The 14,131-nt window shown below is 51.1% G+C and overlaps 1 protein-coding gene across 1 annotated transcript in view; it reads left to right on the top strand.

Annotated features, from left to right (window-relative positions):
* Positions 1 to 14,131, top strand: part of AAK1 (AP2 associated kinase 1) — a 78,191-nt gene that overhangs the window by 39,873 nt on the left and 24,187 nt on the right. The window contains exons 10-17 of the mRNA XM_039564332.1: positions 510 to 589; positions 1,923 to 2,077; positions 2,160 to 2,443; positions 2,636 to 2,842; positions 5,927 to 6,147; positions 6,892 to 7,049; positions 7,412 to 7,528; positions 9,219 to 9,314. Of these exons, the coding sequence (XP_039420266.1) occupies positions 510 to 589; positions 1,923 to 2,077; positions 2,160 to 2,443; positions 2,636 to 2,842; positions 5,927 to 6,147; positions 6,892 to 7,049; positions 7,412 to 7,528; positions 9,219 to 9,314 (1,318 nt within the window). The remainder of the gene's footprint in view (positions 1 to 509; positions 590 to 1,922; positions 2,078 to 2,159; positions 2,444 to 2,635; positions 2,843 to 5,926; positions 6,148 to 6,891; positions 7,050 to 7,411; positions 7,529 to 9,218; positions 9,315 to 14,131) is intronic.

Below are 14,131 nucleotides of genomic sequence, written 5' to 3'. Positions count from 1 at the left end.
TTAGAGACTTCAGCTGAAAAATAGAGCTGACAATTATTTTCTTATGTTGTTATGGACGCCTGTGACAGACGTTTTATTTTGTTGTTTCTACGTAAATAGAAACTTAGGGTTTTTTCCACATGTTCAGGTGCTTATTTATGGTCTTTATGAATAAGAGATAGTTTGGGTATTATTATTCATGTGTTTTTATAGCATCATTAGTAAGTTTTGTCTCTACTGTCCCCTGCTTGTCTTTTAAAAATGCCCAGGTTGTGCTGTGGAGCTTTGTGTTCATGTTCCATGTTCAATGGTCAAAAAGCTGAGCCCTCTTTTCTTCCTTTGTAAAGACCCTTCCAAGCTATGTCTCCCCATGACATGAACTTTGAGGTGTTTGTTATGTGTCCAGCATGCGGAATAATGGCTTTGGGAATCCTCAGGTCTCGCTGTTTTATTGTGATGTTTTTGCACATTATTTCTGACTCGGTTTTCTGCCCTCAAAATACTAAATTGGTTGGTTTTGGGATCTGCAGAACTCTCCAATCCCTGCGAAACTCCCAGACCCAGTTAAAGCAAGTGAAGCTGCTGCAAAGAAGAGTCAGCCAAAGGCCAGGTAAGCCCACCTGCTTTTCACTGCCCTCTTTTGTTGCCTGTTGTCTCTGCTGTTCATTAGCAAAGGTGTATTTAGCTGCTTCCCTGGGGACGTGAGTTGCCAAATGGGGACAAACACTGCAGTCCTGGGGTTTCTCCAGTGCCAGGAATAGCCCTGAGCTCGTGGATCTGAAAGGCAGCAGATGCAGACAGTGGGGGAGTTTGTCTGCAGGGAGGTGGGATTTGGGCGCTGCTCAGCAGGACTCAGCAGCTCTTCATCCCAAAGGCTCTGCCTGAGAGCAGCACTCGGAGTTCTGGCACTTGGATGAATCCAGTGTGTCCATCAGGAGCATGGGAGTACCTGAGAGCAGAGTCAGGAGAGAAACTGCAGCTGCTGCAGTGGGCCTGGGATCAGCCCAGAGAACAGGAATCTGCTGAGAAACTGCAGCAGGGTCTGACCCTCGGCACACCATGACCTGACCCTGTGGGTACTGCACAAAACTGCTGTGATTTCTGCAGGAGTCCTGTCATTTCAGTGGGGAAAACACAAAAGCCCAATTGCCTGACCCACTGTAGTGCTGTGGGTTTTCTATTGCTGCTGCTTGCTCTGCTTGTGGCTCTGTAATTGAGATTTCTTAGTTCTGCTGGACAAACCTGGTCTGAAGTGGGATGTGCCCTGTCTGGCAGTCCCAGGAGTCTGTCCTTGTGTTCATAACTGAGCACGGTTACTCTCCCATTAGTCAGGTTTGTCAGCTACCAGAAACAATCTGGTATCAGGTTCGTTAGTTATCAGGAGCAGTTTGGTATCTACAAACCACGGTGCTCACAGAAGGCTGGGGGGGTGGCTGCTCCTCTCTCTTGCTGTGCATTTTTGGAGCTCAGTAAACATTGAGCAGAGATCAGAAGAGTTCAATGACCTGATTCTGGAGTGTACCAAAGTTAAAGTACATCTAAAGATGGCAATTTAGACAACTCTGCCCAAAGGTACCAGCTGCTCATGAGCTGATTTGTGTCCCTCATGTGCTCATTCAGAAGTCTGAGTGGATTCAAGCAATATGTTGTAAGAAATAGTTGAATATAAGTTGAGTGGTTTTGACAAGTCCCAGCTGTCCACCAGGAGAAGATGCCACGATTGGCAGAGAAGTCAGAACGACAGTGTTGGATTAATTGTTGTGAATGCATCCAGGAGGTTTTACTGTGCTTGGTGTGTCTGGGTGCTCATGAGCGTTTCACCTTTGTCAGTCACACACAGCTGAAGTGTGTGTGAGTGTTTAATCCTGCTGTGTGTTCTGTGCACCAGCTGCCCAATTCCCAGGCTGTGCTCACTGTCCTTCCTTCTTCTCCTTCCTTAACAGGCTCACAGACCCCATCCCTACGACAGAAACGTCCATAGCACCCCGCCAGAGACCTAAAGCAGGACAGACCCAGCCCAACCCTGGAATTCTGCCCATCCAGCCAGCCTTGACGCCCAGGAAGAGAGCCACAGCCCAGGCAGCCATTCAGCCACAGGGTGAGTGACGTGTCTGTGTGGTCCCTGCACCCTGTGTGCCTCAGGGCACTGACCTAACATTGGGTTTGGGTTCTTCTCCCAGTTGCAGGCCCGGCTGCCCTGGGCAGTGCCCAGCCCTCGCTCCCTGCCAGCACCCCCCAGCCAAAAGCAGCCCCCCAGCAGCCTCCAGCCCAGCCCCCGGCCAAACCAGCAGCGGCACCCCAGGCACAGCCCCAGGTCCCCTCAACACAGCCCCAGGCCACCCCTCAGCATCAGCAGCAGCTTTTCCTGAAGCAGCAGCTCCTGCAGCAGCAGCAGCAGCAGCAGCAGCAGCAGCAGGCTGCCTACTTCCAGCAGCAGCAGCAGCAGATGATGCAGGCACAGCAGGTGGGTGTGTGCGGCGGGTTCATCACATCCCCGTCTGCGAGGCTGGAGCTTTGTGTTTGTGGCAAGCTTCCTGTGCTTTTGGGGGGAATGGGTGCAGCTTTTAGGCGTTTCCAGTGTGTCCCCAGTCCGCTAGCAAGATGATGGTCTACGTCCACCACACCTCAAACCTCTCACCCAGCGGTTGTTTCCCAGTTCCCAGTGATGCAGCAAGGAGCACCCGCGCAGCAGCAGCTGATGCAGAACTACTACCAGCAGCAGCAGCAGCTGATGGCCCAGCAGGCAGCCATGCAGCAGAAGACCACAGCAGCAGCAGCAGCAGCTCAGCAGAAGCAGCAGCCGCAGGCGCAGCCCCAGGCCCAGCCCAGCGCGGCCGCACCGGCGCAGCCACAGGAGCAGGGGGTGAGGCCGTGGGGGAAGGGATGGGGCACTGGCACTTGGGCTGCTGGCAAATGCTCCTCTGCCAGCTCCTGTGTGCTGGGGACTCCTCAGCTGGCCTTTCAGAGCCACAGAGCCCAGATCACAGATGCCAGGGGAGGTTGGGGTCGGATCTTAGGAAAATTTCTTCACCCAAAGGGTTGTCCAGCCCTGGCACAGCTGTCCAGGGCAGCGGTGGAGTCCCCATTCCTGGGGGATTTAACAGATATCTGGATGTGGCACTTGGGGACATGGATGGTGGTGGCATTGGTAGATCTGGAGAAATGTTTGGACTTGATGATCTTAGAGGCCTTTTCCAACCCAAACAATTCCGTGGTTCTGGGGCCTGATTAGTAATAACTCAGTTACTACTGAGTCACAGATGTCGGCACTGACCTTGCTGCCTCAGAGATGTGCAGTTGTTTGGGTTTCTCATTCCAGCAGGATGCTGGACTCTGGAATTGTGCTCTGGGTCCATAGAAAGCAGATGAGTAATGGATGAGTAGAAAGCAGATGAGGAGATCTAAGTAGCTGCTTAATGCAGCTTCTCTCCATCCTCTGTCACGTTGCCATAGAAGACAGGGGAGAAACTCTCTGAAACATTATTTGGACTTTAAACACCAGGATGGGCATCAGGCACCAGAACTACTTTATGTTGCTGCTTGTTTGGAAAACTTTTGTCTGATGCTCAGGGAAAGGCACAAACAGCTTCCTGGTTGTTCCCAGCACTGGGTTAACTTTCTAATAAATGCAGGGGGAAGAAGACTTTTCAAAGGACACTTTTGAAAGCACTGTATCTAAAAATAAATAAATCTATCATCCACTGTACTAATCATCTGAATGTGCACCTAAAATAAATGCTCTTTACTTGATGGAAAATATGTCCGTGTGCAGAGGAACAGGCAGCTGCCCCCAGGGAGGGGCAGGGAGCTGTGCCAGAGGGCCAAAGTGCTCTGCAAGGCTGTGGGAGGAAGCTGTGCCTCTTGCTTCCATTGCTGTGCAGTCCCATCTGCTCTTCCCTGGCTCTGGGAGCTCAGAGGGGTGTCCCTAACTCTGGTTGTGTGCTAGGAGTAATCCTGGGCACCAGGCAGGAGGAGGCTGCCAGTGTTTGTGCTGCACCTGGCTGCAGGTGTGCAAAGCAGGCAGTGTCTGATGACAACCCTGGAAGTGTCCAGGGCTGGGTGGGGCGAGTGGCATCCCTGCCCACGGCACAGGGTGGAACTTGGTGACCTTTAAGATCCCTTCCACCGCACACCATCCCATGATTCCATTATTGCAAGGTACTGAGGGTCCCTTTGTGTGCTGGCTTGTGAGCTGCCAGTTAACTCCCCTCTCCAGTTTCCTTGGAAGTGACCTCAGGAGTTCATTTGACTGATAAACTCGAAAATCCATGAACTGAGCAGTGCTGGGGCAGCTGTTTGCTCTGCTCTCTGAGGTGTCTCAGGGCTCTGCCATATCCCCCCTCTGCTGTTGCATTTCCAGCCCTGGTTTGGGTGGGGGATATGCTCGGAGCTGTTGTGTTCCTGGACTTGTTCCTGTTCTGGTGAATGACCTGGGGCAGGTCAGTTTGTTGGAGTTGGGAGATTTTCAGTTTGTGCAGACAGGTTTTGAGTGATGCCCATTATTACTCTGTTCCTTTTAGAGCAGAAATGCCTCAAATGGAGCATTGAATCAAGAGCTTTGCTGTGATTTGCTAGCACAAGAACAGTCTTAATTTTATTAAATCAGCTAGCTTGAAAATGAGCCTTATTCCCCTGGTAGGCTGATCAGAATGGACACATCTGGACATGTTTCTGCTCCTGCAGCAGTCAGGAAGGAAAAACAGTGGTTGGCTCATTTAAAAAATGATAGTGAAGCCTGCTGTCTGCAGAGCAGAGTCTCTGAGCAGAAGACACCTGGCCAGGACCTGTCAAAACCTTTTCACGTTGGGAGATTCCAGCTTAATAAGCTCTGCCTTCATTCCTGTGGCAATTTCGGCGCTGCCCTTTTATCTCTCAGCACCAAATGTCCTGTTCTGCAGTGACCTACATAGGAGCTGGGTGCATGGGGAGCAGGCAGGTCACTGCCTTTCTGCAGTGAGCGAGTTTGCCTGGAATGCCAGAGGAGAAGCATGACAGCTCCCCATTGTTTGCCTTCTCCCACCGGGGTTCAGCACCACACTGGGCATGTAACTGTCTCCTGTTGCCCTCTTAGGTCCTTCCAAGCCCTTCATCTTGGTTGGAAAAGGCCTGGGAACAGGGAGGCAGTGCCCAGGCAGGGGAGGCAACATGCACAGCTTGCTGCTCCTTGTATTCCAGTTTTTCTGTTTTAAATCCAGCAGCGATACCTCCCTGACAGACAGATTGTGAAAAATCAAACAATCACAAGTGGTGCTGTTGTTTATCACTACAAAACCATATTTCAAGTATTTATGGGTTTGTGAGTGTAATAGAAGACTAAAGCAATGGAAAAATGAAATCAGCGTGAGGAAACCCTTTTGCAGTTTCCAAAGGGTTTGTAGCTGGACTGTCTTGGCTCACACCTAAACCAAATGTGCCTGGTTTTCTCCTCCAAATTTTAATGACAAATGTTGCTCCTGTGGTCCTTGCTTTCTTTTTGTTTCCTTCCCCGTAAGAGAAAGTTTTTTGCTCAAAATTTCTGCACAAAGGGCCTCCACCCCTTTAGGCATTTGACCTCAGTCACACGTTACCTGCAGGCAGCGCTGTCCTTCACCTTCTCCCCCTCCCTGTGTTCCTGTGACAAGACTCCTGTGCTCTGTGATCTGAGTTCTGCTGTGGATCTCAGCCTCTCTACCCCTGAGCAGCTTCGAGTCTTTGCCAAGTCCTAATGGAGGTTTTACCTCCAGAGCTGCACCACAGAAAGGGGAGAGAGTCTCTGCCTGTGCACTAATCCTGCAGAAATACTGCAGAGCAGCAAATCCCCCCTGCCACGATGCCTTTGCTTGTCTGCTTTTTCCCCTCCGGACTGTCCCCAGTCCACGACTCGAATGCTGGGTCCTCCAGCAGGAGCTGTTTTCTCCCCGTGGCTGCTGTTCCCAACCAAGGACGCTGTGCTTTTCTCCCCTGGCAGGCACAGGCGAGGCAGCAGCAGCAGAAGGCTCAGGGCACGGCCCCCGCGCAGGGGCAGAAGCTGGGCTCGCTCACCCCGCCGTCCTCGCCCAAGGCGCAGCGCGCGGGGCACCGCCGCATCCTCAGCGACGTCACCCACAGCGCCGTGTTCGGGGTGCCCGCCAGCAAATCCACCCAGCTGCTGCAGGCCGCGGCCGCCGAGGCCAGCCTCAACAAGTCCAAGTGAGTGCCCAGGGTGGGGGGCAGCCTCAACAAGTCCAAGTGAGTGCCCAGGGTGGGGGGCAGCCTCAACAAGTCCAAGTAGGTGCCCAGGGCCTCTGTGTGGGGCGTGGAGGGAGGGCAGTGTCAGGCTCTGGGAGGTGTTTGATGCAAAGCTCTGAATGGAGGTAGCCACAAAACTCTGAGGTCCGAGTGAGTCTTTGCCTTCAAGAGCTCAGTTTAGGGCTTGGCAGAAAGTGCTGGAAAATCTGACGCAAAGTCCTCATCAGTCCTTTGTGCTCCCAAAAAGCTTTGGTGACCAGGGCCTTCTCTGGCTCACAAAAGCAGTGTCATTTCAGCTGTAGCCCTGGTGTGCACTGCATTCTCACTGCTTGACATCAGCACTTCCTGAAGGTTGGACATGATGGTCTTAGAGATCTTCTCCAACGTTAATGGAGCTCTGATTCCCTAGGAGTATTTTCTGGGCCACTTTTCTTGTCTACAGGCAGGAAGCCTTCCCATGGGCACTGCAGAGAGCTGTTCCCAGTGGGATGCTGGTTTTAACCCCTGAGATGAGGGTGCTCAGCCAGCTGAGGAGCAGATGAGGCTGAGCGCTCCCAGGCTTCCGAGCATGCGACTGCAGTAACTTACAGTGGATGCTTTAATTGGGAGGTCATTAGAGTGCAGTAGCTTGGACCAGCTGATAGTGCTGGCCAGAGGATTTCAGATGGGTGATTAATGGCTCTTGTGTGGGATGATCACATCCAGATCTGCTTCCACCACGCCCTCGGGCTCGCCAAGGACCTCTCAGCAGAATGTCTACAACCCCCCCGACGTGTCCACGTGGAACCCCTTTGATGATGACAACTTCTCCAAGCTCACAGCTGAGGAGCTGCTGAACAAGGACTTTGCAAAGCTGGGGGACGGTAGGTCCGTGGGGTGCTTTCACACCTGCCTGCTCTGGGAAGGGAAGATGCCATGGAATGGGGATGCTTTTGGGCAGGGACTGCCTGCGTGCCCCATATTATTCCAGTCCTCTGGCTGAGTCCTTCCAGTCTCTTTCTGTTTGCAATTCAGTGGTGCCTCAAAGGCAGAGGTAGCAGCTGCTTTTGACAGTGCCCCTGCTCAGGTGCCTGTGGAAGCCACAGTTTAAACTCTGCTTCGTCTGCAAGTTGGGATTTGCAGGAGGGGACTTAAGTCACACAGTGGAACAGTGTCCTAAAAATACAGATAAGCAGCCTACTTTCAGAATAGAAGTTTTTCCCCTAATTCTGGGTCTGCATTCCAGGGAAAGCTCCAGAAAAGGCAGGCAGTTCCACAGAGAACTTGATCCCAGGTTTCCAGCCGGCTGCGCCCGCAGCCCAGGCGGACGCGTTTGGTGGCTCTTCCTTCACTGCTGGGCCAGGTGAGTGTGAACATGAACAACGTGGAATGGCAGCTCCTGGTCATAAACTCTTTGAAAGGGAACGAAAACTGATACAAACTGAGCTGGGCCTTGGCACTGGGAGCTGCAGGGAGTAGGGTTGGCACTTCAGGAGAGGAGGTGTCTTGGGAAGGTACAAAGGATGCATTCCCTTGCCACAGTTGGGTGGCAGAGACCAGGACACTGTGTGGAGGCAGAGGTGAGCGAGGAAACGGAGCCCCTTAAGTTCCCAAGGAAGCTTCTTAGTGTGTAGAAGTTCCACGGAGCTCGTAACGAGGAGTAAATAAAACCTGATGTGTGCAGTGAGGGAACTGGCTTGGAGGTGTTGGTCAGACCTGCTGGTCTGTTTGGAGGAGCAGGGGAGCAGGGATAACGACGTCTCTGCTGCAGAGTGAGGACAGCAGGGATGAGTGAGCAGGGAAGGTCCTCGGAGGAGAGCACGGTTATTCTCATAACCGACGTGCTAAGTGATGAAGGCAGTAAGCTCTGCACTGGCTGGGCTGTGTGGCTCCAGAGTCCTTGGCTGGTCTGAGGAGTTTCTCTGGAGAAGCCTCTGCCTGTGGGACCTTGTCTGGTGTCTCCTTTGGTCCTTGTGTCCCAAGGTTTTGCTGTGAGCAGCCCCTTCTATGCCAAAACCCCTTAGCGAGTGCTGCTGCTCATTTCTAATCCTTCAGCATCAGTTCTCACTGAGTGCAGCACAGCCCTGCCAAGCACAGTGGTGGAAAGCTGCTTCCAGGAGCTCCAAATGCCAGGGATCCTCCTCCCCCTGCCTGGTGCAGTCACTGTTGTTGGTGACAAATGCACCTGGTTGATGCCTCCCCACAGAAGCAAAACAACTGTTGGTGAGAGGAGTCTGGGAAGAGACTGAAGAATCCTTTGTGGGGCAAGGAGTGACAAATCCTTTTATGCTTATTTCTGTTTATAAAAGGAGATTTCGAGGAGCTTATAACAGAGCTTGGTATGTTGGTTCTTACCTGAGAATTAAGGAGTTGAAGTCCCCGATACAGGAGTGCTGCTGGGGAGCTGCTTTCTGAGTTTGTCCAGCTGTGAGCAGTTCATGGTGTTCCATCAGCCTTTGTGGATGATGTTGAGCAGCACCTTCTGCAAAGCCTGAGGAGCATCTGTGTGCCCTGGGCTCTCTGTGGTTGCTGCACCATGGTCAGTTCTTGCAGTGTCTGTCTTTAAAATGTGCCCCTTGACTTTCCAGTCCTGGGGTTTGGCACAGGAAGGTGTCTTGGAAATCTTGGTGCTGGGCTGGGCACTTCCAGCCCTTCTTTCTTTCCTCAGAGGCAGGAGCCTGTCCCAGTCTGGCTGGTGCAAGATGCTGCATCTTTCATTGCAGACACAGAGGCCCCACACGGGCTGTGTGTCCTTCGTGAGGCCTTTCACCTTTTGTGCTGCTGTGAAGGGAGATAACAGCTCTTCCCTGCCAGGGAATGTTCTGAGATCTGTGGGTTAAATTGTGTTGGAGAGCTACATGGTAACAGTAGTTTGGTTTTGTTTGTTTTTTTATTATCTTTAGTAGCAGCGCACACTTGGTCAGAGTGTGCCTGTGTGTGGTTGTGTCAGGCTGGAGCTGGGGCTGTGCCTGTGCTGGGGTTTTGCTTTGTGCTTTCTCCTTTCCTCTTCTCTGTTCACTCTGCCTTTTCTTTCCTTTCCTCTTCTCTACCAGCTGAAAAAACGAAAGACATTCTGAGTTTGGACTCTAGCCCTCCTCTTCTGACTGTGCCTGATCCTTTCATTCCTCTCCCGTTATCCGACACGCCAGGTAACCAGAGCTGAGGGCTGGAGGGGGGCAGAGTCTTGGGCTTTGTTTTGTCCTCTTAATCTCCTGGTTCTGTTTGTAGGCACACCTGAAATCCTGGGCACTGCCAGGCTCTGCTGAGCTCACTGGCAGCGGGGATGTGAGAGCTTGGTTTTCATGGTGGAGCCTGGGGTTATCTCATTGTTTCTAATGCCAAAAATGTTGGTGTCTTTAAATAATTAGCATTCAAAGCCAAAAATTATTGGGAGGGCTGGAGCACCTCTCCTAGGAGGGAAAGCTGAGAGAGTTGGAGTTGTTCAACCCGGAGCAGAGAAGGCTCCAGGGAGAGCTCAGAGCCCCTTGCAGAGCCTAAAGGGGCTCCAGGAGAGCTGGAGAGGGACTGGGGACAAGGCATGGAGGGACAGGACACAGGGAGTGGCTTCCACTGCCAGAGGACAGGGATAGATGGGATATTGGGAAGGAATTGTTCCCTGTAGGGCGGTGAGGCCCTGGAATTTCCCAGAGCAGCTGTGGCTGCCCCTGGATCCCTGGAAGTGTCCCAGGCCAGGTTGGATGGGCTTGGAGCAGCCTGGGACAGCGGGAGGTGTCCCTGCCCATGGCAGGGGTGGGACTGGATGGGCTTTAAGGTCCCTTCCAACCCAAACCATTCCAGGATTCTATGAGAAATAATCCCCAGGTAATTAATTACCTGTTCTGGCTTAAGCTGTTTTTAAATTGTCTCCAGCTTTGAAATTGTAGGTTTTATTATTGTTAATCTTTCTTTCCTTTAAGAGTCAGTGTTCCTTTGGCTTCCAAAGTCTGTTGCAAATTTGAGCATCTTGTGAAGCACAAGTTACATGTGACCTTTTCTGATTTGGCAAGAGTTTCTAGTGCAGTTGGTGCGATTTAATTTACTTTGCAGTGCTGCTTCTAAGCCCTTTCCTCTGTGCACATTTCTGACTGCAGCAGCCAACACTTTTTAGCACAAGATTATGTAAGTGCTTAGGAGCTTATTTGCAAATTGGTGGGATTTGGAAAATGGGAATGTTTTTATCTTGGAGCCTCTCAGCCCTCTGATGAATGTGTGTGACAGGTCCCGTGTCAGGGAGCCCCAGAGCACCACTGCAGCTCCCATCCTTGTCCTGAGCCCAGGCTCTGGATCAGTGATGGTTTGGAAGACCCAAGCTTCAAAATGTACTGTGAAGATGGCATCTCTCCATGGAGAGTTGAGCAATTCAGGAAAAAAATAAACCTCTTTTTTTCCATAACTCTGTGGAACTTTCCTCCTTCTGGTGGATGCTCAAAGAGCCAAAGAAATGTGGTTTGGTCTAAAAGGAATTTTACCCATAAATGCAGTTTGAGAGTAGAAGCAGAACTTGGGAGTCTTTGTTCCCTGTGTGAGCACTGCCAGGAGCTGACCTGCCCAGCTCTACCTTGAAAACAACCCACAGAAGGCAGCTGACTGCACCTTCTCCTTCTTGCTCCCCCCCTAAATGCTACTGGAAGTGTTGGTTGTCCTGACTGAAGTCACCCAGGCCATTTATTTCCCCACCAGCATCCTCAGCTCGCAGTTGGACACCACGATGTTCCCCTTGTTGCATCTCCACAGAGCAGGACCACGTGGAGCAGCAGTCGCAGCCTCAGCTGGGGGAGCTCTGGAATTCTTACTTGTAGAGGAACCCCTGTGGAGGAATTGTCAGCCCTGCCCTTGGGGCAGCTCATCAGAGCAGCAGAGGATGCAGGTTCTGTGGTGCCAGGTTGCTCCTCCTGCAGATCTGAGCCTGCCTGGTCGTGGATCTCTGCAGGCAGGTGCTAAACCTGCTCTCCCTGCTGCCTGGGGTTCTGTTCAGTGCACTGGATCCCCATCCATGGGGACAGGACATGCAGGAGACCTGGCTTTGTTCACCTGAAGGTTCCTGCCAAGACATCTTTCACCTGTTTGTTCTTTTTAGAGTAAAACCTGAGGCCAGGAGCTCATGAATATTTTCAAGGACTAGGGCTACAGACCAATCCTTAGCTTTGAAACTAAGAGGGGTTGTCTGCTCATAAACTCAGCAGAAAAGATCAAACTTCTGGATTTTAACTCAGGTTTTCAGTCTGTGTGTGTCATCCAGCAATGTCATGTTTGTTCTGCTGTGTCTGTGTTGGGCTTGGCCCTGGGCTGTGCTGCCTGGCAGCTCAGAGGTGTTTGCAGGGGTCAGCAGAGCTGGGAGTTGCTCCAGGCTCCAGCACAGCACCTTGCCTTGGTTCTGTGCAGGAACAGCTGAATATTTGCTTTCTGTTTGGAATATTTTTATGCCTGAGAAGATAGGGAATCTCCTTGCTTTGAAAACATTTTACCTCTGTCTTTATCAGCTGGGAGAAGTGGAAGTGTGAGCCTGCACCCTGTGCCTACCGGGCAGGGTTGTTCAGGGAGGGTTTCAGTACCTGGGTGAGGTTTTATTGGGTGTTTGTCCTACAGAGCCAGTCCTGGGGGCTCTGCCCTCTAAAACTGCAGCAGCTGAGGGACTGCTAAAGCTCAGCTGCTTTTTCTGCTTAAGTCACAAACCTCCTCCATCTGGCACCTGAAGGTGCAGGTGGCATCACCTGAGTGTTGGTCAGAGGCCTTGGCCTCTCCCGCCTTGCAGAAGGGCAGATGTGGTCGGGTGGTTTTCAGTGTGTTCCTCCTCCTCCAGTGTGTAATGGCTGCAGTTCTTAATGGAATTGTAACTAGTGAGAGGAGCTGGCAAGAGGGATGTAAAAATATGGCAAAACATCTGTTAAAATAAGGGAGAATTAAATATTCATGCTGAAAACATATTTCCTTGTGTATGTACAGGGAAATGAGCCAAGTTCTTCTTAATGAGCTTATTTCAGGCTTCACCACTGACTAACCGTGGGGTGTTGGTCAGGGGAGCTCTGGCTGTGGGGTCACTGTGACTGATGTAGGAGGGTCTTTTTTTTTTTTTTTTGGAACAAAATACTTGATGAGATGTTTTTAATCACCATAACTCTACTCCAGGTCCATAAATTCTGAGAAAATAACTGGGTGCCCAGCTATGTCTGGGTGTTTATAAAAACTGTCATAAACAACTGTATTTCTGCTGGGAGTTTATTTGCACCAAGATGACACATTGAGATAAAGTAATGACACATGCAAGTTAGGCATGCACAGCAGCTGTGAGTGTGCACTAATGATCTGAGTTTACTTCTTGAGTTGGGAAGATGGAAAAGGGCAACTACTCATGTAGGAACTTGATGGATTTATTGCTGTATTGAGAGGACAAGATGTTGTTGTGATGATTTAAAGCAACAAAGCCAACGGGCCACGAGAATCCCAACGAAGTGAGTGTAAACAGCATCCAGTGTTCTTCTGCCTGGGCTTTGAGGTTGTTCTTAGGGGGGGGAAATTTATTATTTTACAAATATTTGAGATCTTGAACACGAAACTAAAATTGCTTGATTTTGATCTCTTAAGGAGCCACTGTTAAGTGTTGTCCTTTACCCTCCATGGTGTTCACAAAGTCCCGTGCATTCGAAGCATTCCATTTGCCTTTATTCCCCTTCCTTTTCTGCTCGTGCTGTGTAAGAACCCATCCCATTTCACAGCAACTCCATCAGGAGAAAATCCAGTGCCGTCCCTGGACTAGTCCACGTGCTCTGTTGCTGAATACCTTGCAGGGCCTCCTTTAATCTGTTAGTACTTGGTCAGTCAATAGGCAGAAACCCTCCCCAGGGACAAATCTCTGCCCACGCTGGTGATTCCCTCCCGCCTGCAGCCCCGCTGACCTGGCAGGATTTTCACAGCCGTGTCTCTCTTCCCAGCTGGCCCCCGAAGGAAAGGACTCTGCTGTGTGCTCTCTTGAGCTGTCTGTGCTGTCCCAGGGCAGCCCTGCAGTGAGTACCAGCCCCGTGTGTGGTGCTGCTGCTGCCCCTCCTGCCTCGGGCATGTGCATCGTGTCCTCACCTTGGCACAGAGCTCTGCCCTCTGCTCCCTTGTTAACGTGCAAGTTTCTCAGGAGTCCTTGTTCCTTCTAATAGTCTGCTCTAACCCAAAGCCCCTTTGCCTCCCTCATCTCTTGATTGATATTTTGTCCTAACTCTGGTGTTTCTTGCTGCGTATTCTGTGTGGCTGAAGGGGTGTGTGGCCAACAATAAAAGCAGCATGGCAACAGAGAGTCTCTGGCAGTGGTGGCTGCAGATGCAGAGTCTGTGCAAACTGACTGACTGTAAACTCCATCAGGTTTGTGCATGCGTTAGAAAAGGGATCTGAAAACAAAGGTCAGCACTTTCTCACTGGATTGTCCAAAGCTGTGCTTCTCAGCCAGTGCATGGGGTTTGGCCTGTTTGCTTGTCCCAAGATACGAATCCAGAGTTAATTCAATGGCTTCACTTCCTTCTTATGTTGGTGCAAATCAGAGGAAAAGCTCTTGCTTTCATTCCTGGAGGAAGTGATTTGGTTTCCAGTCTCTGAAACCACCAGCATCAGCCTCTCGGGGATGCTCCAAGACCCATCAGCTGTAGGCTCTTGCTCTGCTTTTTCTGCAGCTGTTTTTCTTACTCTGACAGGAAACAATCAGTAATTTCTTACTGTGAGGAACAGGGAACTTAACAAATGTTTCCCATTCTTCCTTGAAGGCTGCAGTGTGTGGCTGGGCTTTACCTCAGGAAGGGGCTCATTCTAGAGCACTTTTTAATCCCCCTCTGTGCTTTTAAGCTTAGACACCTTCTAAAAGCTTGCCATGGTCGTCCCTGACTGCTGCACAGCCCCAGCAAACCTGCCCTGGCAGGGCTGAAATGGGGCAAAGCAGAAGGTGAAATACCAGTGGTCAGCTCATCCTGAACTGGGTCAGATTTACTTC

This window comes from Corvus cornix, chromosome 22, assembly GCF_000738735.6.
Source record: "Corvus cornix cornix isolate S_Up_H32 chromosome 22, ASM73873v5, whole genome shotgun sequence".
NCBI classification, from domain to species: domain Eukaryota; kingdom Metazoa; phylum Chordata; class Aves; order Passeriformes; family Corvidae; genus Corvus; species Corvus cornix.
This window is presented reverse-complemented; position numbering and strand designations above follow the sequence as displayed.